At 55.3% G+C, this 24502-nt stretch overlaps 5 protein-coding genes across 5 annotated transcripts; 1 reads left to right on the top strand and 4 right to left on the bottom strand.

Annotated features, from left to right (window-relative positions):
• Positions 1-626: 626 nt before the first annotated feature.
• GCG54_00006912 (Acetyl-CoA carboxylase) lies at positions 627-7645 on the bottom strand (the record flags this gene model as incomplete). Its single annotated transcript, XM_045406904.1, has 4 exons — positions 627-2164; positions 2215-7067; positions 7122-7387; positions 7460-7645. 4 exons carry the CDS (start codon positions 7643-7645, stop codon positions 627-629), a joined length of 6843 nt encoding a protein of 2280 aa, XP_045267450.1.
• A 7063-nt stretch (positions 7646-14708) lies between these two features.
• GCG54_00006913 (uncharacterized protein) lies at positions 14709-15473 on the bottom strand (the record flags this gene model as incomplete). The annotated part of the gene is made up of 1 exon (XM_045406905.1): positions 14709-15473. One exon carries the CDS (start codon positions 15471-15473, stop codon positions 14709-14711), a length of 765 nt encoding a protein of 254 aa, XP_045267451.1.
• Positions 15474-15999: 526 nt separating this feature from the next.
• On the top strand, positions 16000-16743 carry GCG54_00006914 (uncharacterized protein; the record flags this gene model as incomplete). Its single annotated transcript, XM_045406906.1, has 1 exon — positions 16000-16743. The coding sequence occupies one exon, from the start codon at positions 16000-16002 to the stop codon at positions 16741-16743; it is 744 nt and encodes a 247-aa protein (XP_045267452.1).
• Positions 16744-17229: 486 nt separating this feature from the next.
• GCG54_00006915 (Nuclear distribution protein nudE-like 1) lies at positions 17230-19079 on the bottom strand (the record flags this gene model as incomplete). The annotated part of the gene is made up of 2 exons (XM_045406907.1): positions 17230-18774; positions 18852-19079. 2 exons carry the CDS (start codon positions 19077-19079, stop codon positions 17230-17232), a joined length of 1773 nt encoding a protein of 590 aa, XP_045267453.1.
• Positions 19080-22365: 3286 nt separating this feature from the next.
• On the bottom strand, positions 22366-22776 carry GCG54_00006916 (uncharacterized protein; the record flags this gene model as incomplete). The annotated part of the gene is made up of 3 exons (XM_045406908.1): positions 22366-22403; positions 22480-22584; positions 22656-22776. 3 exons carry the CDS (start codon positions 22774-22776, stop codon positions 22366-22368), a joined length of 264 nt encoding a protein of 87 aa, XP_045267454.1.
• Between the last annotated feature and the right edge of the window lie 1726 nt (positions 22777-24502).

A 24502-nucleotide genomic window follows, 5' to 3' on the forward strand; every position in this document is an offset into this window, starting at 1 on the left:
AATCAGCTTGTTCTCGATAGGTGTTCTCATTTTAACGCAGTCCTGAGGGATGTCAGACGTCAAGTACATAAGCATATGCAGACCTAGTATGTCGCAGCCTGCATACGCGCGGTGCAATTCCTCCGTCACACAACACCACATCATGCAGTTCTTCATCAGCTTATGCGCCCCTCCGAGCCGCCTTCACCCGCCGGTGGGATACCACCATCGCACGTCAAAGATCCATCGCCGACAGCAGGATCTGATCCTGGCTCTTCAATGTGGGAGATGTGTCATTTGTCCCGCTTAGTCTCGCGTGGTGGTGTGAGAGGTTAGACAACCCATCGGAGATAAGACACAAGGATATCGGCGATCAGGAGACGACGCATGGCCCTTGCTGATTGAAAGCCTCAGGGGGAACGTAGTCAGTAATCTTCGCTTGAGATCAGGCAGGGCATACTTTTATCATCACATGAACAAAGACCGAAGTATGCTCAGTATAAATACGTCGTATCATTACACGGGAAGTTATCCCAACATTGAAATCTATCTTAACACACAGCAGAATAATGCTCATACATACTCATAATCATCCCAAACACATCTAATGCCATTCATTACCCATACGCCATCCAATCCACATATACTTAATCCCTCAGGTACTTGAGAAGCTGGTCACGCTCCTCAGGAGGCATGGTGCGGAGGACCTCGCGGACACCACGCATACCAGCGTTGGCGTTGTTTCTCAAGATGGCGCTCAGCTCAGTGGCCAAGTTGTCAGCCTTAACAGCCTCGATTCTCTCCGTGATTGACTTGCGGTTACCCTCGTACCACTCAGAAACCTCGCGGTCGTTGGTGGCGAAGTTGACGACACCGGACCAGGACTCAAGGAACTGGAGGTTGCGTTGGCGAGCCTCGGGAGTCTGGGTGCGGTCGGAGCCAGGTCCTGAGGTGACAATGCTAGAGTTCATGCGCTTAAGGAGGTACTCCTCGTTGAGGCGGCGGCGCAGGCGCCAGTAGAAGTAGCGACGAGAGTTGCTCCACTCCAGCTGGTCACGGATGACACCCTTGGCCTTCATGCGGCCGGCACGGTCGTGAAGGTCGGCAAACTGAACAGCGATCTGGGAGTAGACGGGCAGAAGCTGCTTCTCGCGGATGGTCATCTTCTTCTTGAGCTCATCGGCCTGCTCCTTGGGAAGGTCTGCGGTCATCTGCTTCTTAAGAGAGGCGTAGACGGGGTCAAGGCGTGCCATGGTCTCAAGCTGCTTGTCCTTGCGGTACTTGATACCGATGATACCCTCGGGCTCGAGGACACCACCACGAGCATCGACGTCGGCGTACATCTCCATGTAAGTGGGGTTGATGGTGGGGTCAACGACGACCCAAGAGCCACCACGAAGCTCACCGAAGGGAGGAATGTAGACGAAGACGGGCTGCTCGTACTTGACGAGGGCGTCGACGATGTAAGAACCGTACTTGAGAACCTCGTTGTACATGTCGCGCTGACCACCAGAGAAACCTCTCCAGTTGGCGAGGATCATGAGAGGCAGCTGCTCACCGTTGTTGAAGTCGTTGATAGCCTGAGCAGTCTTGAAGGCGGAGTTGGGGTACCAAACACCACCAGCCTCGTTGGTGACCTGCTCGATGGAGTCGGGGTTGGCGGGGTCGGCAGGAGTGATGTTCTCGACAGTGCGGGTCTCAACGGCAATGACACCCATGGGGATACCGTTAAGGCGGGCGCGACCGACAACGACGGTACGGGCCCAACCGCCGAGAGTCTCGACGAAGGAGTCCTTGTCGAAGAGACCGGACTCAAAGGTGCCGTCCTCGTCAGTGCGACCGTGAATCATCCACCTGACGTCGTAAGGCTGCTTCTGGGGAGGCGTGTAGACAACGTCACGGTCCCAGCTATCAACACTGGGGCTGATGGGAACCGGGTTGCCACGGCTCTGGGGAATGAACGACATCCACTCAACAATCTTGGAGACACCATCGAAATCGTCGGCACCAGTCATGTGGGAGACACCGTTGCGGTACATGATCTGGGTACCACCAAGCTGGAGGTTGGAGGTGTAGATCTCACGACCAAGAACGTTGTTCAAGGCAGGGGCACCGGTAAGAATAATGGGCTGGCCCTCAATCTGAACAGCACGCTGTCCAAGACGGACAAGGTAAGCACCAATACCTGTTCTCTTATTAGCCATGTCCACTTTGGAAAAATCATTTTGTACTTACCAACAGAGCGGCACGTCACCAAGGTGACGGTGAAGATGTCGTTGTAGGCCTTACTGGTGGCACCGGCGATGAGACCAGAGCCTCTCAGGCACTCAACGCCGAGACCATCCTCAGATCCGATAATGGTGACGATCTTGTGGCGCTTCTCGCCATCCTCGGAAACCTCCTCGGTGATGACGTCCTTGGCGAAACGCTTCTGGGCCTCCTCGTTAAGGTACAAGTACTTGAAGCCTGAATCCTGCTTGTTGGCATCGTTCCACGCAACCTTAAAGTAAGGCATCAGCTCGTTGGCGACACCGAGACGAGCACCGGAGTTGGCGGAGAGGTAGATGCGGGGGATACCAAGCTTGCGGGCGAGCTCAGTGCACTTGTAGAAGAAGTTGTCCTCCTTGGGTCCGAAGGAACCGATCATGTAGGTGATATCGTTGGCGACAACAATGAACTTGCGACCCTTGGGGTACTCGGGGGTCTTGGCGTTGAAGATCCAACCAACCATACCGCAGGTGTTGGTGCCAGGCTCGCGGTTGACCTCCTGGAGGTTATCCTTGTCATCAAGGACAAGCTCAGTGTACGAGACGCATTCACCAGCCTTGGGCTGTTGGGTACCAAGAGTGCTGTGCTTCTTGACCATCTGGGTCCAGGTGTTCTGGATAGCCTGGCGGAAGAGCTCAGGGAAATCGTAGACGTACTGGGTACCCATCAGGTGAGCCTTGTAACGCTTGGGCTGCAGAGGGTTCTTCGTGGCGTAAGGAGTCGAGACAGGCAGCAAGTGCATAGGACCCTTCTCCTTGGTGCCACCAATGGAGTTGAAGACCCACTCGCCCTTCTCAGACTTACGCTCGGCGTAGATGTCGACATCAACAACATAACCGGAGGTGTTGGTGATGATGACACGTAGAGGGTAGGGTACGCCGGTCTGGGGGTCGGTGCAGATAATGCGGATCTCAACCTGAGCGACACGAAGGCGCCAAGCACGGGCACCGAAGCGGTCCAGGAAGCCCTGAAGGCTTTGCTCGACCTCCGAGGGGTGAAGCTGGAAGACGGGAGTGAAGTTGATGAAGACCTGGTTCAAATCGGAGTTGTTGTTGCCAATAATTTCAAGGGCATCGAAGATGTCGTTGATGACGCGGTCGGCCTCGGAGATGAGGTACTCAGCAGTGGGGATCTCGTCACGGAGGCGGCCGGGACGAATGACGGCGCGAGTGAAGTAACGCTTGTCGCCGTCAACGGCCTTGCCAACACCCTCGTAGACGTGGATGTTCTTGTTCTCGGTGAAGACGGGCTTGATGTGGAACTTGGCAAGGCGGCCGAGCTCAAGCTGGAAAGCAAGAGCGGGCTCACTGTGACGAATGCTGTCATCCTCGATGTACTCGGGGCCACGGAAGGTGTAGTAGCCGGGGTAAGAACCGTCGTTGCGACCGCAGATGAAGGTGATGCGGCGGACGTTGCGGGACAGAAGCTCATCCTTGAACTGCTCCACAATGGGGACGATGCGGGACAGAATCTCCTGGTCACTCTGGCTCTCAGAGTCCCTGACGGCGACGTTGATGACGGCGGAGAGCTCGTCGGAGTCGACCTTGGGGGCGGCAGGCTTACGCTTGCCACTCAGGTCAGGGATGAGACCAGGCGTGCTACGCTTTCTAGCCTTATCAGAGACGGCAAGGGTCTCGAGAGCCTTGCCGAGCAGATCCTCAGCATCGTCGAGGTACTTGACGGGGACGATGACACCCTTGCGATTAGGCTCGGAATCCCACTTGTGGTTGAGGTAGGACATGTCGCTGATGGAGTGGATGCGCTTGAAGTCGAAAGAGCCACCGCTGGGAGTAGCGGGAGAAGAGGGAGCAGCAGACTGCAGAGGCAGACCATACTCGCTCTGGCCAATCTTGCGGAGAGCAAAATCCCAAGTGCAGAAAAGAGGAGTGTCGGACTCATCGGAGTGGTACTCAATCTGCTTCAGGATATACGCACGGTAGGCACGGCGGACGTAAACCTCGAGGGCGGCGAGGGAGACCCAGGGATCCTCGTGAGCGAAGAAGAGAGTCAAAACGTCGAAGACAGTGTACTTGGAGTCAACGACCTCCTTGATGACATCAAGGCTAGGCTCACGGTGGTCCCAAGCAGCCTCACCGTAGCGCGACTCGACGACGGAGGAACGGAGAATGTGCTCCATCTGAGCTGTGCGCTCCTCGAGGGAAGGAAGGGAGCACTGGATCATGATCTCACGGGCCTTCAGAGAGACCTTGGAGGTCGTGCGAGAGGACTGGAGCTCAGTCAACTGCTGCAGAGCAGGGCGGAGGTACTTGGCGATGTTTCCGACGTTCGGCTTGTTAGGGCGGTACTCCTCGAGGATGGCAAGGATCAGGGAGCTCTTGGCACCAACACGGCTGTGAGACAGGACGGTCTGGACAACCTTGCGGATGTCGTCCTTGTTCTGGTCACGGAGTTTGAGGATGACGCTGTCCTCCTGAGTGCCGTAACCAGTGAAGAGACGCTCGATGTCGATGTAAGAGGCCAAGAGGTTCTTGATGACATTGAGCTCGTGGCCCTTCTGGCCCTCGGACCAGGACTCGAGGCACTCGTTCAGGGGAGCCAGGGTAGCCTTGAGCTGTTCAGCATCACCGGCAGCGACATGCTCGTCGAGGAACTTCAGGAAAGCCTTCTGCAAAGCCTTGGCGGGGAATTCCGCGTGACGGGCCTTGGCACGGTCGACAATCTGGGAGAAGTGGCTGTCCAGCTTCTGGGGCATGCGGCTGTGGAGGGCAGCGAACTGAGCATTCCACTCGCTGTAGGGCAGTTCGGGGTTGCGGAGAACCTCAATGAGCTGCTTGAGGGTGGCAGCCATGATAACGGAGTTGTCGTAGCCGAGCAGAATGTTCTTGAGGGTGTTGTGCAAGACGGCAAATCTCTGTGCGGGCTTGGTACCAACCGCAACGGGCTCTCCGTAGGTGGGGAGCTGACCGACGAACGGCTGAGCCTGCTTGACGCGGCTGGGGTCGTCAAGAGCAAGGATACCCAGAATGTCACCAGCCTCGAGAGTAGCTCCCGGCTGCTTGATGAGCTGAACGATACCATCCTCGGCAGCGATCAAAGGCATGTACATCTTCATGACCTCAACCTCAGCGAAGCTCTGGCCAGCCTTGACGTGCTCACCGTTCTCGACCAGGTACTTGACGAGCTTACCGGGAGAGGGGGTGCGCAGCTGAGTGGGGTCGTTCTCCTGCTCGAGCAAGCAGGTCTTGCCATCAACGGACAGACGGGTGGCACCGACCTCCTCCTTCCAGTAGACGCTGTGACTGCGGCCGTCCAACAGAATGAGGAGACCACCGTCACTGAGAACACGAACACCGACGGAGCACTTGGAGCCATTGATGAAGAGGTGGTAGGAGTCCGTGCTAGCGCGGGTAGCGGTGAACTTGTAGCGGAAACCCTCGTAGATGAAGTCAATCGCGAAGACGGTCTTCAGAATGTCCTTGGAAGGAACCTGACCCTTCTCCAAGCTCGTGCGGTACTCGGTCATGCAGTCCTCGCTAGCAAGGTGAGCCTTGGTGACGGCACCGCAAACGACGGCCAGCATGGGGTCGGGGCGCTCAGCAGTCAGCTTCTTGGTGATGAGCTCGTCGAGCCAGCCGGTGGTGATGGTGTTATCCTCGAAAGCCTCAGTTTCCAAAAGCTTGATGAGGTACTCAACGGTGGTTCTGAAGTCACCACGAATGCTCAACTCCTTCAGAGCAACAACCATGTGCTTTCTGGAAGCAGCACGGTTCTCACCGTAGGCGAAAATGTGACCGAACTGGGAGTCGGAGAAGCTGTGGATACTGGAAGCGGTACTGACTGAGAAGTAACCCCAGACGTTGGAACTACTCCTGAAGTTCAGGTCGTGCATGACACCGTTGGAGGGCTTGAAACCTTCACCGGGGTCCTCAGAAGTAATTCTGCAAGCAGTGGTGTGACCCTTGGGTCTGGGACGGCGCTGCGTCTTCTCGCTGCCCTCGTGCTTGAACTCGAAGTCGATCTCAGTGGATGTCCTGGGATCAACACCGTACAGGAGACGGATGTCGCGGATTCTGTGCAGGGGAATACCCATGGCAATCTGAAGCTGAGCAGCGGGCAGGTTGACACCACTGACCATTTCGGTAGTAGGATGCTCGACCTGGAGACGAGGGTTAAGCTCGAGGAAGTAGAACTTGTCGTCGGCGTGCGAGTACAGGTACTCGACGGTACCGGCCGAGACGTAACCGACGAGTCTTCCGAGACGGACGGCAGCCTCCTCCATGGCCTTGAAAGTGATGTCCTTGGCAATGGTGACGGGAGCCTCCTCGATAATCTTCTGGTGACGACGCTGGACGGAACAATCTCTGCCGAAGAGAGAGATGTTGTTGCCGTATTGATCAGCGAGCAGCTGGACCTCCAAATGTCTAGCGTTGCCAGCCAACTTCATGATGAAGATGGGCGAACCCGGAATTTCGCTTGCGGCGGCCTTGTAGAGTTGCTCGAAGCCCTCCTCGGAGAGAGCCTTACGAATACCCTTACCACCACCACCCTCGGAAGCCTTGATCATGACGGGGAAGCCAATGGACTTGGCCTTCTCCAAACCCTCCTGCCATGAGGTAACGCATCCCTTGGAGTAGATCTTGTCGGCAACGGTGACGATGCCCTGGCTATCCACCTCGACCTCGTCAACACCGGTTCCTGACCAGGGAATGCAGGGCACCTCGGCGTGCTGTGCAACGATTGTTGATGAAATCTTGTCACCGAGAGATCGCATCGCAGATCCTGGGGGACCGATGAAGACAATCTTCTTGGGGGAGGCGGCAAGGGACTCGGGAAGCTTGGGGTTCTCGGATGCGTGACCCCTGTGGAAACCTGCTTAGCGATTGTTGGATCTAGGAGGGTGCGGGAATATTTACCATCCAGCCCAAACAGCGTGGACATCCATACGCTCGGCAATATCGACAATCAAGTCGACGTTGGCGTAGTTGTGGTTGTTGGTACCACCGGGGACTTCGACGTAGTGGTCAGCCATGCGAATGTAATCGGCGTTGGCAGCCAAATCTTCGGGGGTAGCCATGACAGTGAACTGAATGGCCTTCTCGTCGCCGAACGTCTCGTACGCCCATTTTCGCACCGAACGGATCTCCTTGACGGCGGCAATACCGTTGTTGGCGATCAAAACCTGTATTCGCACCACGTCAGCTTGTCCGGTCTACGCTTCCTACGCAGTCGCAGGGCTCAGATCTCTACGCACGTTGGTGATGACGGTGTGACCATCTTGCTGGGCGACAAAGTCCTTGACCTTGGAGGCCGGGGCGTTGGCCAGCTTGTTGCCGCCAATGAAGTGGTCGGCGATCTTGTGCTTCTCGGCGTACGTCGCCTTGCCGTTAACTTGGGGTACGGTCCGGCCGGAGCCGTTGGCTGCTGTAATTTCGGTCATGATTGCGGTGTGTGGTGAGGAGGTGTTGCGGGTATCTTAGGGGGTGACCGTCATGAATCGGGTGAGCTCCAGGAGCTTAATTCGGCAGAAGACGCAAGTCGGGAAGTGGTGCTCGAAGGGGGAAGATTCGAGCAGGAGATTAATTCGTATAGTCGGGCTCTACAACTAAACAGAACAGGGTATTCGCAGAGCAATGGTTGACGGGGTTGTAGGACAGAGATTGTTCGGGTCTCTAGAAAAGGCGGGAAAGTATCATGTTAGCCACGAAACCACAAAAAGTTTCTTGTTGGGGAAGCAGAGACCACCGCCAGCGAGCGCAGGAGGGGAAAATGGGGGGGGATGCCAGGGGTGCGATCGCCGCCGCGGCAGAACATTTGTGAGGGAGAGCGGTGCAGCGGGAGACGCAGCGACAGGCTGGGCTATGGGCATGGGCTAGGGACAGCGAGCGAGGGGTGTCTTTCGGTGTGCAGGGCAGCCAACAGCCCACTCGCTAGCAGAGCAGCGACATCAACTCCAAGACGTACCTGGTTGGTTTGGGAAGCTTTGTGAGACAAGAGCTTCCTTCTTCTGTCTTGTGGCTAGGACAGAAGTTCTATAAAAACAAGAGTGTCAGAAAAGGGAGAATGGAAGGGAGAGAGTGGGAAAGAGGAGCAGAGAAGGGGCGCCACTGTCGGGATGGCGAGGGAGCAGCGTGGTGTTATTGTATTCGGGCAGAGAGGGACTGCGTCTGTGGACTTTTTGGATGAAGTGGATTGTTGGTGTGGACTGCTGAACTGCAACTGCGTGGACGGTGGTGCTGGGGACAAGGAGTCGACGGGTGTTCCGGGGTTCAGTTGAAGGAATGTGAGGTGGAAGTGCAGGGGAAAGTGACTTTGGTGACCGGGGTTGTTGGAGCTGACAGATGTCACGGATGCAAGTACCTTTTTCTGGAGATGGAGGTATATCGGGACTGGACAAAAAAAAAAAGAAAAAAAAAAAAAAAAAAAGGGGNGGGGTATATGGGGACTGGAAAAAAAAAAAAAAAAAAAAAAAAAAAAAAATGAGTGCCGGGAAGGGCTGATTGGGGTCGTAATAGCGTGTGTTGGGAGGTGAGATTGGGGTGACGTGCTGAGTGAGAGTGACAGTGGGATTTCCGTACTTGGAGTATGTGAGTGGGTGAATTAAATTTCCCTCGACACTGCCGCCGGCCGGGGAGGCTTTTTGTTGTCGCTCTGCCTCTTTTCGGTCAAAAAGGAGGAGAGGTTCGGTGGGAGGCACGATGAAGATTACGGACAGCGCCGGGGACGGGGGGAGAGAAGGAGAGGAAAGAAGATGCTGGGTCGCGCAGATGGAAGGAGCGACGCAGGCGCACCTGGCTGTTATATTCAGTTCACGATACCTCACTCGGCCTTGCCTACAGGCAGGTGGTTACCAAGACAATGTGTACAGAAAGTAAGAGTAAGGTAAGCACGCAAGTGCGGCAAGGCGAGGCAAGGCAAGGAAGGATCACAGCTGGAAGGTCTGAGTGAGGCAGGTCTGAGATGCTCTTTCCCGCGTCGATGGAGGAGAGAAGGCCAAGCAAGGCAAGGCAAGGCAAGGCGCATCCCCGAACGAGGTGCTCTGCGCAGGGAAGGTACATCAGGTTCCCGATCGAGGTACCTGCATCGGCGCCTTCCAGCGGGTACCTCTTCCAAGTACCTCTTTCCACCGGGCGACGGACTCCTTCCACCGACTAGACCAGATCGTCGTCCTGAGTCCCGTCCTCATCCTCCGCCAAAAGCTCCCACGCATCACCATCTTGAGACCCGACCAGACCAGACGCCAGCCCAAGAGCCCCCGCCTTGGCTCCGTTTCTGCTTCTACCGGCGCCGTGCTCTCTCCTGGCAGCAGTCAGGAGAGCGCCAGGTACACCCAGCAACAGGGGGCTTGGTCGAGTCTGTGTGTGCGCAGAGAGGACCGATGCTGCTGATGCTATGTGCATCTCCTGCGCAAGTGCTGCTTCTTCCCTCCCAAGTGAAGGAAAAAAAAACATTGGCCGACGCCTCGCCCAGACTACCGGCCCTACAGCTTGCGCTCACAGCTTTTAGCACGCTTTGCATTGTTGGAATATGCGGCCCCCTTCCACCCGTCCATCCATCCGTCCATCCAGCATCAATCAATTCAAATCCCCTCCCTCAACCAATGGCCGGGGTGTTGGGGAAGCTCCTGGCTGGGCTGGGCGTGGGCGGCGTCACTGAGTGTGGTGGTGGGCGTGGGCGTGCGTGAGCGTGGCGGACCAGCGGGCTGCTACAGTCCTTGTCCATGTCTCTCCCGACTCTCGAGGGTCGCCAAGCTCGCGCCTCTCATCTCAACTTCCAGAGCTCTGGCTCCAGCTCCTTGCGTTTCCAGCAACCCGCCTAGCCCAATCTCGGCCATGGGTTGAGTCAGGTTGGCAATATTCAGAGTTGATCTGCCCCCAATTCTCGCTCTGCCGGCTGAGCCATGGCCGAATTGGAAACCCCAAACCCCAAGCAAGACAACAGCGACGACGAGGGGGAAGAAAAAAAAAAAANCCAAGCAAGACAACAGCGACGACGAGGGGGAAGAAAAAAAAAAAAAGTTGAGGACTGGGGGGGGAACAAACGTCAACCTGCAGCATCCCTTGATCCACTGGCACCAAGTTGCGAGAGATACATCGACCAACGCCGGGAACGCGCCGGGGCTTCAGGTACCGATCCCACACGGCGGGGATACGTACCCTGCCATGGCCCCTGCGCCCAAGGGTTTCTGCCGTGCCGTTGCTGCTTGCTGGAATTTTTTCCAGATTTCGGCCAGCAAGGTGCTCATTTCTCCAATCAAAGCTCGTTCTTTGCAGCTCGGGAGATCCACCTGCAGCCTTCGGGACGTTATCGATAGGCAGCTGCGAATCAAGCCTGCGCCAAAGCTCCCTCTTCAGTGCTCTGCTCTAGGTAAGCGTTATTTCCCGTTTCCCATTCCTGCCGTCATTGGCGATGTCTTTCTGGGGAAATTCGACCTCAACTCTTCGTCTTCGCCAGACCAAACATTATCCACCACACATAATCGAGTCCCAGATCAGCTCTGATTCTCCCTCGACCTCGTCTCGTGCCTCTCGTTGTGAGCCGTCGTTCTTCAGCGACAGCTCCGAATCGGACTGCTGCTAGATAATGCCGGCCCAGTCCAATAGCTCTGTGTGCCCAAGTACATCGAGATACATCGCGTAGATGGATCGGTCAGCACGCTTGCCACCACCGAACACCGACGGGCCTCTCCCAAGCAATGTCCGAAGGCGCTGCCAGAGAGCAAGGCAGAGACAGTTGCGCTCTCAGTCGCACATTGCTCACAGCACAACACGTTACACACTGACGCCGCACCACCGACCGTTAGACACCGATCGTCACCGCCGTATAATTACACCCAGACCCGATCCGACGTCCACGAGTCGACATCTCCGACCCAGCCAGCACCCACCGGGCGAACGACCAGGCCCAGCGGCCAGCATGCCCGACCTGGCCATGCGCGCATCGCATTTTGTCCCCATTGGCATTTGGCATCCCGTCTTCATCGGCCCCGAGATCTCACCAGGCGGGCACTGGCCACTGGGCAGCAAGGCCCTCCAAGTTTCATCACAATCTCCATCAGCTACGCAGCACACCCCTCCAGTCCAGTCCCGATCGCGCAGGCGGTCAGCCAAGTGTCGCCAGGGGTGCAAGCCTCAACAACCTAACCGTCTGCTCGCTTACGCACCTCTAAACCGCCTAGCCTCGCCGGTTCTCCGTCCGGGGACGACCATCGGCTTCCGCTAGGCCCTCAGCAGCAGTGAGCACATCCCAGGCTTTCACCTCGCTGGACGATGAAATTTGAACGTCGATCTCAAGCCCCAAAGCCAGCGGCCAACGGCAGGCCAGGTCAAGCGCACCATTAATTGCCTCAGGTGGCAGGAGCGAGTTCCAACTGCCCTATCTAAACTGCTTGTCTCAGACAAACACTTTGAATGAACAGCGCCAAAAGTCTCTTTCCGCTGTTCCGTATCACAAAACTGCATTCCCCAGGTCCAATGTCTTGGGGAGGGGCTCCCATCGGCTTCGAACGGCTCCGGTGCAAGACAAGTGGAAGGGACCAGCCCGATAAGGGGCGAGGCTCAGTGGTGGTTGGTGCTTGGCTTCCAATAAAGCCAGGCTGGATTTTCTCATTTCATACAGATCCACGATGGCGATGGGCTTGTCCATCTCGCTCCCCCAACAATTGGGATTTTGGGACACAATTTGGGGGTCCTCTTCGATGGGTCCCTTCCAGAAATGCCAGGGGTGCATGCTGAGCCAATAGGAGGCGGACGAAAATAAACAGGCCCCCCCACTCGAAGGGGGGGAAAACACAGCGCGCCGCAGAAAAAAAAATCGCCAACCAGCGCCCGACCAAAAGCAGAGCTTCTCCACCCGCAGATCCCCAACATCTTGTCCGTCCTTCTGCGGGCGTGGAGACCGTGCAGCGCCGCCACGGCAGCAACAACATCGGCCACCCGGCCTGCCACTGACCCATCTGCAGCGGTGCAGCCAACGACGTGAGCCCGCCGAACCCATCGAGACTCGCCATGGCTGCGGACGAACGCCAACCGGCTCCCATGCCATGTTCCTGCTTCTCCCGCCCTCAACTTCAGTCCCTCAACCCTGTTTGCCTATCTCCCAACCCAACTTCGGATACAGAGTCTTCCGCACTAATTAGCATGTCTTTCTGCAGCTGGACGCACCCGTGTTACCTCTTGCCGCTACGGCTACCACTACCGGTACTGCCGCTCCGATGCCGAAACCTCCCTTCTCCCATCATCCTCCTCACGCCGAGGTCAACATCCCCTGCCAGTCCCTACAGACCGCCCACCAAATCCACAGCAACGCAACCGTCAGCTTCGTTGACACCACCGCCCGGACTTCCGTTCGTCCATATCCCACCCATTATCAAAGTTTGTCCCCATCACACCCCAGATGGTTGTGACAACCGAACGCCCCAAAGCGAGAGAAGCTCCGAGCTTTGGCCCCTAGGTCGTCCTGTCCTCGGCGCCTCGTATGGATAGAGGATGCTACGCTAGCTCCCTACAGAGGTACGCTTACCCGCACTAAAAACGGGCGAGCAGATCCGATCCTGTCAAAGCTGGGGACCCTCTGCGCGCAATCTGATACTCCCACCTCAACTCGGCATCCACCGTCACCTTCGACAAACGACGGACGACACTCTTGATTGGATGATGTCCCCTTGAGTCTGGCTGGGACTAGCGACCATGGTGCCCTTTCTCGATTTCTATCCCCAAGAATAGCCAAGCTCTCACTCCATCTCGAACCTGTGACACCGTCATCGCCGGTGAGGCGGCTTGCCTCTGCCTACCCAAGCAGCGGGATGGTTTGGACGTCAAGATCCACTTCCGATGGGTACATGACGGAAGGGAGGCTCCCCCATCTACAAATACGACGTCCTCCCCTGGCCATGACTTAGAGTCCAAAAGGTATTCGCCCCACTCCCTTGTGAACGAGCCGCATCGCCCCGTGCCTGCAGTAGAACGACTACCGACCGAATCGTGTCTCGAGCGGCCCCGAACGCCGGTCTTAGCTCATCCGTTCGAACTGACCTTGCAGGTGCGTGCGTCCACGTAGTCAGCGTGTTGCTGCGAGACTGCAGCTGCACGACACATTGGCCAAACGAAATCGGTCTTCCAGATGGCATGGCCCCGTGACAGGGGACGAAGTCGACGTCTTGGGCCGCCAAGTCCCGAGGCTCAGATGGACTCGTTCGCGCTCTCCTACGCACTCCGCAACTCATTTTTGTCTGATGAACGGCGTTCAGTCAAAGTAGGCATGAGACCTGAGGCTGCCTAGCTGCCTCGCACGAGCCTTGACTAGACGACCCGTTTGTTCTCGACTCGAAGTGACTTGGCCGAACGTTGTCCGCTGTGGCTAGTGCAAGAGCCGCAATGAAACAAACAAGCAGAACCGATGACGTGGATCCGGTTCCTGCATCCTGCCAAGTGCCGCATTTAGGGCGTAGCGGTTTTACATTCACATGCCGAGAACGTGTAGACCAGCTATCAGCAGTCTCTATTCTTAGACTGGGGTAAAAGCATCCGCCGAAGATCTCCCAGTGAATTCCGGCCGACTTTAATCCTGATTGCGTGACATTAGCTAAGCCCACAAGAGGCTGATCATGACCGTGGCTGTATCTCTTGTTGATCTTTACCGGGTCAATGATGAACATATCCTAGACGAATATGATGTACACTTGGGCTTATAGCTCCTGAAAACCCGCTATTGGTACATACAGCAGGACCGCGTACGAGGTGAGATTGTCTCCGAGTCGCTGTGGCTCAATGAGGCTAAAGCGGCAATTTCCGGGTTATGTTGGACATCATCTGTTTTATGTCCTCCACTCACCCTGCCCGTGCATAGGAAACAGAGATTGCGATTTTGCGTGGCTTTAAGCTTTGAATGATATTGGTTGTCACTATTCATTACGATCTATAGTCATTCATTGTTCGATTACTATTTTGGAGTTCATTATAGTAATTCTTTATTTCTTTTTTCTTTTTGTACACATGGTTAGAAAGCAAATCGAATATTTAGTAGTCCACCCGTGTTAAATATATATTATGCAAAGTGTTTGACATCACAGGGATACTGCGAATGAATACATCAACGTCAATCAGAGTACTTGTCTTGAATCCGGAAGACACGACGTGAGACGCAAAAGTTTTTACTTCACCAGCTTCACTGATATGCTACGTACTCTACATAGGTCAGCTATTTACTTCGAAACTCCCTAATTATCAAATGTTTGAGTACATAAATGGTTAGGTAGATACTTATAGGAGCTGTTCTGAGTCCCTGTCTTCAGCTATTGTTGTGATGATGAACCGAGGAAGCTTGACTGCCTCGTGTTTTTGGAGTTTAAGTGTTAGTATGGAGCGAAGTGCTAGAAATGCCTTTGACGGTATCACTCCCACATATTTACAAATGGTACATCAAACATACTTGAGCCTGTCTTCTAGTCGAATGTCTAAAACTTCTGGCGCGACCTTGCAGTTCACCTTCTGTCTGCTCAAGAGTCAAGAGACCACGCACCCTCTTCGTCCATCTCCGACGCTATTTCCTCCATCGCGATGTATATCATCGCTGTCAAGCTCATCTCCGCGCTTCTCTCCTCGAGCAGTGTTCCGATTGTACGCATACCCATCATCATCCATCCTCCTCAACAAAGGCTCAACCCTCCCAAACAGCTCCCGGCCGCCTCCCAGGTCCGTCGCAACATACCCGCACTCCTCGACGCTCTCAAAAAACACCCCGCCAAAGTCCTGGATAACGTCGCACTTCTCATTCATGCTCAGCACCATCTCCATCCGCCGATGCCACCCCTCAGGCGTCACCGGGAACGTCCGCCGCGGCTCGTCCGACCTGCCCTCGCTGTTGACGCAGACCACCGAGGGTATGTCCGGCGAGAAACGCACAACCCAGACGCCGCCTGTGGAGGGGTACCCGACGTGCGTGTCGGGTGGGTGGTGGAAGTCGTACATCACCCCGTCGTCGATGCGCTTTTGGTGACGTGTGTAGGTCTCCCAGCTCGGCCACCAGGGCGCCCCGAGTGAGAGCATGCGCATTGCGAGGGCGTCTTCGACGGCGGGGGTGGAGGTGGAGGTGTCGTGTGTGCGAGGGAGGTTGAGGTAGACTAGGTCCACGGCGGAGGGGTGCGATACTACGATGCCGCCTGTGCTGGGACGGACAACGAGGTAGCCTGTTCCGCTGTAGAAGTTGGACCGCTTGGGAGGGGTTGGGGGTATGTAGGCTGGGTCATATGGATCGTAGCATATTTCCATGGTCGTGGGTTGACTGGGAGGCCACTTCGAGTCGAAGTCGGGTCGCAACGTCAAGGAAAGAGTGAACCGATGAAGATGGTGGCCAGCGGCGTATTGAGCATCTGCTTGGCGAGGGAGCCTATTGTTGGAACTGCGAGCAACCAACGAACCTGGGTCACGTGGGTGATTATGTTTGCTGCCTTGTGGTGTTGGGACAGGTGAACGTTGCAAATCCGATTGGAAGTCAGAGAATTATCCTGTCACTTAACTTTTCCCTGACAATTGATCAGGCTGCTAATGAACTGGTGTAAGTGAAAAATTGCATATAAAAGCCAAGACAAGATCACATTCCAGGATACAAACGCCATCACAGCTGGTCTCGGCCTCTTTCACGCAGCCGAGCTGCATCCATCCTTCCACCATCTGCATCACCACAACATCGTCCGTCGATCATACTGGAATTTATTAGAACGGGTCGACCCCAAGCAATTTTGTATCCTCGGCCACTCTCCTGAAAACTCACATCAAGCTCAACGGGCACAACACCATGGACGACGACCTCGAAATATGCAACGACATCACCGACCCTCAATACCAGCACCCGCCGCACCCCATGAGATCAAACATCTTATCCGGCGGGCCCGGCTACCTCGTATCCCACCCGTCCCTCGGCGGCATCGTCATCTCGACCCCATCGTCCATAGACCTACAACACCTAAACCTCCCCCGCACCCACGACACCAATCTCACTTCCTTCTCCAAAAGCGAAGAAGACGATCTCGCGCAGCGCATGCTCCTCCTCGGCGGGCACTGGTACCCCTCCTGGGCCACCTACGCTCGCCACCAGGAACGTCTCGCCAACAGCACCGTCTACGACTTCCACATGCCCCCGGACGTGTACGTCGGCTACCCGTCTAGCGGGGGTGTGTGGGTGGCCAGGTACGTGCCGGACCGGGACCACTTCCGCCACGGCCAGAAGTTCTCGCTTCCGCAGCGGCCGCCGGAGTGGAACCGGGTCATGCACCGCGTGCTGACGATGGACGAGAAGTGTGAAGCGTTGAAGGCGTTTGGGGCTACGTTCTACCCACGAATAGAGGACTGCGTGGATCTCCCCAAGTCCGTGGAAGAGGGCCGGGAAGAGTTCCAACGATACGAGAAGAGCTTGGAGGATATGGATGACGGCGACTACCAGAAGCGATGGTTTATGAGATTTCATGGTCTCGACCGAGACGAAGACGTTGAATCGAGGGCCACAGAATCAGGCACCAGGTGGGGTTGCGTGATGTGTTGAACTTCACAGGGTCACGACACTCAAAGTCATCAGACCACCAGATCGGGGCATTAAAATCCAGTATATTCAGACCAGGTGTGGTAAAACGGAATGGGAGTGGGAATAAGTGTAAAGGCCCGCAAGCACAATAAACCCCGGCACCGCCATGCTCCCGTCCAAACTCATAATCATACCAACGCCCTAATGCATATATCCACGCCGGACCCCGGCCCCCGTAATCATCATAAACAAGAATGGTTTGGTTTGGTTTCGACAAAGGAAAAGTGGTTTGTAAACTGAAGACGACTTTCTTCTCTTCGTCGGTCTTCCATTCGAAAAGGATAGAATAATGGTAATGTTTGTGCGCCATCGCTGTGCTCGCACCGTTTCCCCGCCATGCTATGATGCACGACTCTAAAGGTAGTAGTAGTAATCAAAAACACGAGTTCCGCCTCCTGTGGTATCAATTCTGCTTCGCCTCGAGATGTTCAAGCAACGCTTTCAACTTTAGTACGTCTCCTCCTCGACCAGCTCCTGGGGTCCGATTCTCGAACTCCTCAGGCCCATTGAGCTTCGCCTGCCGGATACACTGCCTCCGCTCTGGCGTCGGCTGCTTGGCATTGGAATGCCGCTCGTCGGCATGGGGATGCCACTGACGGAGCTGTCGGCCTCAAGGCGGGAGTATGTGCCTCGCCTGCTGGGTGTGCGGTACTCGTCCTCGTCGTCTTCGGGCATTTCCATGCGGTGGTGGCTTACACTAATTGACCTTCCGTGTCCGCGAACGCTGCTCCTCAAAGAGTCTCCCAGGGAGGTCCGGGGGCGTCCCAGAGGTGTCCTAGTACCTGACATGCTGGTACGGCTAATAGGGCGAGGAGGTGCCATATCAGTGCGACTTGACGGCCGGGCGTATGATGTGCTAGCCCGCGAACTCGGTCGAGAGATTGACTCATCGTGGCCGGCGTTGGGATTCCGGTTGGGCAGGGGACCGAACGACAACCTGCTGACACCCGACGTACTAAGGCGGGGCACATGCTTTGATGTTGTGCTGGCAGAGAAGTTGGATGGCGTTTCGTCGCCCCGCACTGAAGAGGCGGTGGAGCCCGTTGGGCGCTTGCGAGAGCGGATCGTAACCGTCGAAGGCACACTGTGGACTCCATTGACTGAAGATCGGGGCGAAGCGCGGGGCGGCGTAGTGACGGGTGCGGGAAGCTTTGATCGAGCATTGTGTACACGAGCTTCCAGGCGCTGCATCTGCGCGGTGAGTGATCGAATGTGGCTGAGCGAGTTGGTGGTAGGCATGCGTTGAGAGGTTGAGCGGGGCGCCGTGCGAGTGGCGGGAGTGCGGGTGGTGTTGGCACCGGAGACGCGGCCGCCGGTAGGTCGACTGCTCGTGACGGAGGCAGTGAAGGATCGGGGCTTCGGGGTGACGCTGTGCTCAACGGACGGCAGGCGGGAGACCTTGCGCGTCGTCGATGCGGGTGTCCTGGTAACCGTCCGCCTTGGTACGGATGCGGAGACGTCGGACATCGGGGGCGAGGGCGGTTCCATGAGCTCGGCCTTTGCGGCGGGCAGAGCCTCCGAGTCTGGCGGGGTTGTGACCATAGGGGAGCTCGCTGTCGAGTTGGGAGAGTGCTCCGTGTTCTTGTCGAACGTAGGCGACGACATGACCGAGAGGTCGGTGGAGATGTGGGACAGATGGCGTGCCTCTTGCTTCTTGAGCTTGTCTTGGAGCAGCTCGGCTTCGATCTTGAGATCGGCAAGCTCCTCACGCAGACGTTGCGCCTCGATGCGCAGGGTCTCTCGCTCTTGCTCGCCCAGCTTGATCTCCTCCTCCATCATGACTGCACGCTCGATCGCAACGTTGTATTTCGATTCAAGGTCCTCGAGGGAGGACGTCGTGTTTCGCGCCTGTCGCTCGAAATCGTCGTTGGCGACCTCAATGTCGCGCAGCTTAAGCTGCATGGTCCTGTTGGTATCGCGCAATGTGGTAATCTCCTTCTCTAGTGTGTTCTGAGCCGAGTTTGCTTCCGTCTTGGCTTGCTTGTATTTTGTCTGCAAATCAGACCGGGTCAGCGCTGGCCGTCGCAACCGCATCCATCCCTAGATGCTGCAGGCGGGAGAAATCTCACCTTCCACTCCTCTACCTCGAACTTGAGGCTCTCAGCCTTCTCCTGCAGGCCGCGTTCCCTCTTCTCGGCAGCTTCAATGTCCTTCTCCAACTCTTGCTCCAGCTCCTTGCTGGATTCACGGAACTCGGCGAGTTCTCCCTCGAGCACCTCGTACTGGGCCTTGTACCAGGCCAAGGCGTCCTCGGCGCTGGTCGCCTCGCTGGGCGGAGATGATGGTGGCTCTGCCATGGTTGCTATCTGTTGCTACTGTGACGTCGTCGCCTCGGTGATCAGACGGATTGCATGTGAAGCTCGGCGATGGTGGTGTTTTGGGTTTTGTGTATTTTTGTCGCAGGTCGTGCAAGGCGCGGGGAAAGTATGCGGTCGCAAACGGTAGCGGTTGAAGATATACAAAGGGAAACTGTAATGTTGTGTAGAATGATCGTAAGAGTCGTAAAATGCGTGCTGTGCGGTCGTCGTTAGCTTGGTGTTGATTGCGCAGATTGAGGGACGCGGTCGCAGCGAAAACGACGTGCGGTCGGCAGTGCGGACGTAGCGACTCTGTGGTTTGTTGTGGTGGCTGGTCGGCTGGGTCGTCGTAACAAGGCAGAGAGAAAAAGGACGATGGCCGAAGAAGAGGAGCAACAGAATAGAATGCAGGTGTCGTCGTGTGTGTCGAATGTCGCGGTGGCTGGTGTCGATGATGGTTGTGTGTGTGTTCGATGCGCCGCCTTCGGGAAGTGTTGCGGTGGGCGAATCTGGCGGCTGCTGCGACGGGACTTACCTGACTTACCGGTGGATTGTCGTCGCTGGTCGTTCGTTGGTCGTCGTGTTGTCGTCGTCGTCGGTAGTGAAATGCAGTTGTCGATGTTGACTTCGACAAAAACAAGTCAGGGACTGCGACGGACTGGACGGGACTACTAGACTGACTGACTACTGGACGCAGGACCGACTAAGGAGTGGTGGGATTGGGCATGGCTGGGACAGGAAAGGAAAGGGTCAATGTTGATGTCGGTCAGGCGTGTGTGCGTGGTGTGTGTGGTGGTGCAGTGCGTTGCTGTTGCGGGTTGCCCCCTGTCGCCCCTTGTCGTGGCAGTGCGCCATGCCCGATCAGGTAAGGCCTGCTACCACGGGCAACTGGACTCTTGGATTATGTAAGTCGCCCGTGAGCCAGTGAGAGCGGCGGGAGCGCTGATGAAAGTGGGGGCGGTGCCTTTTTTTGGATCGTCTGCAGCAGCGGCAAGCAACAACACACTGTGACTCTTTTGCCTGCAGGCTGCTTGCTGCAGTAAGGCACCTACCTACCTGCTGCATATGCAAACGATACGTACCGCCGCACCCGCTCCTTCCACATTCCACGGTCCTTAACACCCTTCCGCACTTGTTTATGTGTGTTTCTGTTAAGGAACAGCGAGACACCTTGGGGAAGGAAGCCGCAAAGCCCAGAGCCCCTCCTTCGTCATTTGCTTCCCGCCGCAAGGTCATCGCCTGCAGCTTCACTCTTTCAACCACCTCGAATCCTCCCGTCCTGCCCCCAACACGTCAACATTTTCTGCCTCTCCAAAGCTGCACCCGCTGGCGATCATGGAGACTGCGGTGGACCTGCAAGGCTTGTAACTTGTGAGGGTCACTCTAGTCCTGCCATGCGAAATGCACAGCACCGCAGCCTCAGCCTTCCTCCCCATGAGAGATCCCCGTCCGGCCCGGTCAATCAAATCAGTCCAGCCGCAACACAGTCAAACAGCATCACAGCATCGTGTCTCACTCGTCCATCAAATCAGACCGCCTCCCACCGCACACGCGTCTTTGTTTTCTTACCTTCTGCAAACGCGCAACGAACCATAACCGTGACTGAGCGCTGCAGAAGCCCCCAACCAACCGTCGTAGATCTGCCTGCCTAGCTGTACTAACAAAAAGCTCCAATTCTATCCTCGGACGATGACGGTTGCAAGCAGGCCGCTCCCGGTCCGACTGATCCCCCAAATCAGGGCAATCCCAACTTTTGACCTTCATGCAAATGCACTGTTCCCTTGGAGCCCCTTTGCCATTTCACCAGAAACCCACGCCAGCTTACCCACCACCCTGCACGACATACCGTCCGCCGTCGATGCGGCGCAGGTGCCGATTCGATCGGAGCAAAAAAGTGTCCCGAAATCTGCTTCCTTTTTGCTCGCAGATGGATGCAGAGAAGCTAGGAAAGATCAGACGTCCTGACGTTTGTTTCACATTTCACGCGCTAAGGGACCCAACCAGTCCCTTCCGCATGACAATATCAACGTCTCATGCCCATGAGCGGCACACCGCACCTTACTCATTCGCCCACCCACTCACCCAGCGAGCTTGGTAAATGTTAATGCAGCTGACCTGGCCTCGCCCAGCCTGCTAAATTAAGGGATTCTGATTCATCACCTCGGGAGATCCTCTTCGCCTAGACAGGGGGTAGTGGTGGTGGGTGTGTTCTTCCGGTCACGTCCGACCGCTGCGCTATGCTTCCGCTGCCAATTTCTGTCCGGCCCGCGATCGTCGCATCCGTCGCAGATACAACTGCCACCCCCTCCGTCTTCATGTCGCTTCCGGCGTAACCTCCGCCAAACGGGATCCAAGCCCGAGCTCGGGCGGACTGCCATTTTTACCTACGTCTTCGGCAAAATCCATGTCGCCCGCTCTCGACAATCTCGGCGCACCGATCGCAACCAAGATGGTGACCTGGCGGGTTTCTCACCGCCTGCTACTTTGATATTCTGCCGGTTGATGCACGACGACCGCCATTGATACTCGGAAGAGCAGCTCGTCAATCATGGCGTTGTGGTTAATAACATGTTAAAAAAGAGTTAAATAGTGTTGTGGCAGTAGGCGATAAAACTGCCATGCCAAAGCATTTACCGACAGTCAAAGATATCGCCTAATTTCCCAATGATAGTAGAAAAGCATAGAGGTACCAATGACGACGGACCAAAACAACGGGCCATAACGACTGATGACAATAACTATAATACGAAGACGGCGATGATACTGGCTACAGAGAGGGAACGCACAGGAAAAGTAACCGTTATAGCATAGGGAAATTAGGCAGTCTCAATTGAAAAAGACAAAAAACAGGAAGCAAAATGGTTTGCTAGCCACCAAGCCCACGTTTGTATTGCCACATTGTTGCTCTAACCTCAAATTTATCTTCCGGCTTAATGTTCACAAAGGTTGGATGTCGTGAATGACAGTGCTGGGCAACCGTTGACGCCGCCCAAAGGTTGCGAACCATACTGGCAGCAATAGCAACGAGAAACCTCACTGTAGCACCTACCGTGGTAGGTACACTACGATGCTACCCAGAGGTTGAGCTGGGTTTGGTGATGGCATAACCATTCATTGTATGTACTAAAAGAGTGACTGATAAAAACAGGGCCCTGCGTGAACTCTAAATACAAACTCAACATCAACCCACTACTTTCTCCTCAATGTACCCACAAGAAGCGAGCCTGAACGATTCTTGAAAACGAGAGCTGTCCAGGCCCAATCGGGATGCTCACTCGTAGGCTTCTTAGACGCAGAGGACGGAGTTGCCAGTGTGCTTGCACTCTAGAACGTTGTTGTCAGCAACTGATCTGCAGAAACCCCGCTAAATATGGTAGAAGGCGAGGAGGTGTGTACTTACTGCCCTTGAACTGGCCGCCAACACCGTTGGTCCAGTAGGCGCAGAAGGCACCGTTGTTGTGGACGCTCTCGGTGTTCATCGTGGTGCAGGCCTCGTGGACGGTGGCTGGTGTCACATCGGGGTTTAGCATCTCAGCGGCCTCGTGCCTTATAGAGGGCTTTGAAGTGAGAACTTACAGCCGCGGATGGTGTAGTACGTGTTGTTGGCAACCCAGACGCCGTTAGCGTCCTTGGTCCAGGCGTTGGTGCCGGTGGCAAGCAGGGCGGCGGCGGAGATGACGATGGCGGAGAACTGCATTTTGGGGTTCGGATCAGGAAACCGGGATTTGGAAGGATGTTGGAGTGTGTAAGTGTGAATATGAGTGTGAGTTGTCTGAGTCTAGAGATGTTCCTTTCTGGGGTTTAAGAGGAAGCCGGTTTATATAGCATTTGGGTCTTCGGTTTTCAGAGTGATTCCATGACAGATGCATGCCTCCGGCATGGTATCTGACTACACGTAGCCGTGGAGCCATGTTGTTTCACAAGATGGAAGAACTCGCGGAGCCTACTGACAGACTATGCGATCCTTCGAAACACTTTTCGCGATCTTGTTTCGTTGCCTCGGACTCGACTCGTCGTCGGACGCACAAGTACGAGACACAAGATCCTGCTGCGGCAGGGAGCCTCGTCTGGTACGAAGCGTAGCTCACCATGTCCTAGACTTCGCTGCATAGATTGGCTTCTCGCCTACTGTCTGCTAACTAAATCATGGATCACAGGCCACTACTTTTTCCCTCGGACTCAGCGGAGCTATTGATCTGCACTTAGGCAGGTGGCATAGCCGCCCATGTGTCTAGGAACTTTGTCTCGGATGTTAGCTTTAAGAGAGACTCTGCTTGATGTCAAGGATTTGAAATGAGACTACGAATAGTATTTTCAGCATACAGTACTTCCTGCCTTACTTGGCATCCTAACGGCTCAAAAGACGCGGGCTTCCACATTCCCATTACCTGATGCCAAGGACAGGGCCCTAAGTGGCAAAGACAAGCTGGCTTACTACTGTCTCGCGACGTGACACGGACGGATTGTGCATACTGACATCGGGCAATGATCTGGTTCCCTTGAATTTCTGGCGAAGAGTTGCCAAGTCGCTGGTCGAAGCTGACAAAAGCCAGGTTTCGTACGACGTCAACCACTTTTGACGAGGCCATGCAAATCAATACAAGCCTCCTAATACTCATGTTCATACTTGCTTTGTGTACGACTCGTACGAGACAGGCAGAAACGCAGCATTCTTTTGATTTGCACTTTAGTAAATACTTTTATTCACACTCACTGAGTTACTTCCTCCAGCGGGGGTCCGAAGAATTGGACATGAATGCAATAATTCAAGAGCATCCCTAGATGTGTGACTTGATCAGCGGGCTACTGCATGTTCCTCACATTCCTACCAGGCAGTCGCCAAGGAAGAATTTGAATATTGCTGAGTTCTCGTCAGCAATTGACAAATGACAAGACAGGTCTCACAAACCAAGGAACTAAAGTCGTCAACCATTCGATTGCAACATTGGCACTGGACAGGGCTGACGACGTTGCAAGAGGGACACGACTGGAAGGCTTCGCCGCTGGGGCAGAGGATGCTTAAAAGTGCGAAGTGACCAATCGCGACGTTTCTGACTGAATAACCCGGGGCTAGCGCCCGCCCGGGACGGCACGGCTTACACCGGTGGCCGTGTGCTTACGCAGGGGGCAGATCATCATCTCAGACTCCCTTGACTGAAGTCTTGGCTATTAAAATGTCTTCTCCTTTTTTGCTGCAGCCACCTTAGTTTTAATGTAGTGCTAGAAGGCGAGTCTCCTATTAAATAAGATCTATCTCTACAAGTTTGATAGAGATGAATAAAGTCTAGGAAATCGTTACTTCCTGTGAGATATTTTGTTAAAGTCGACTTAGGACGTGTGTAATCCTATTAGTTGCCATCCTATTAGTTGCGGCACCTATGAGGCGCAGGCAGCAGTCAAAGGTCACAATTGTTAAATTGGCA

Source organism: Colletotrichum gloeosporioides (assembly GCF_011800055.1).
Source record: "Colletotrichum gloeosporioides strain Lc1 chromosome Unknown consensus_22, whole genome shotgun sequence".
Taxonomy (NCBI): Eukaryota; Fungi; Ascomycota; class Sordariomycetes; order Glomerellales; family Glomerellaceae; genus Colletotrichum; species Colletotrichum gloeosporioides.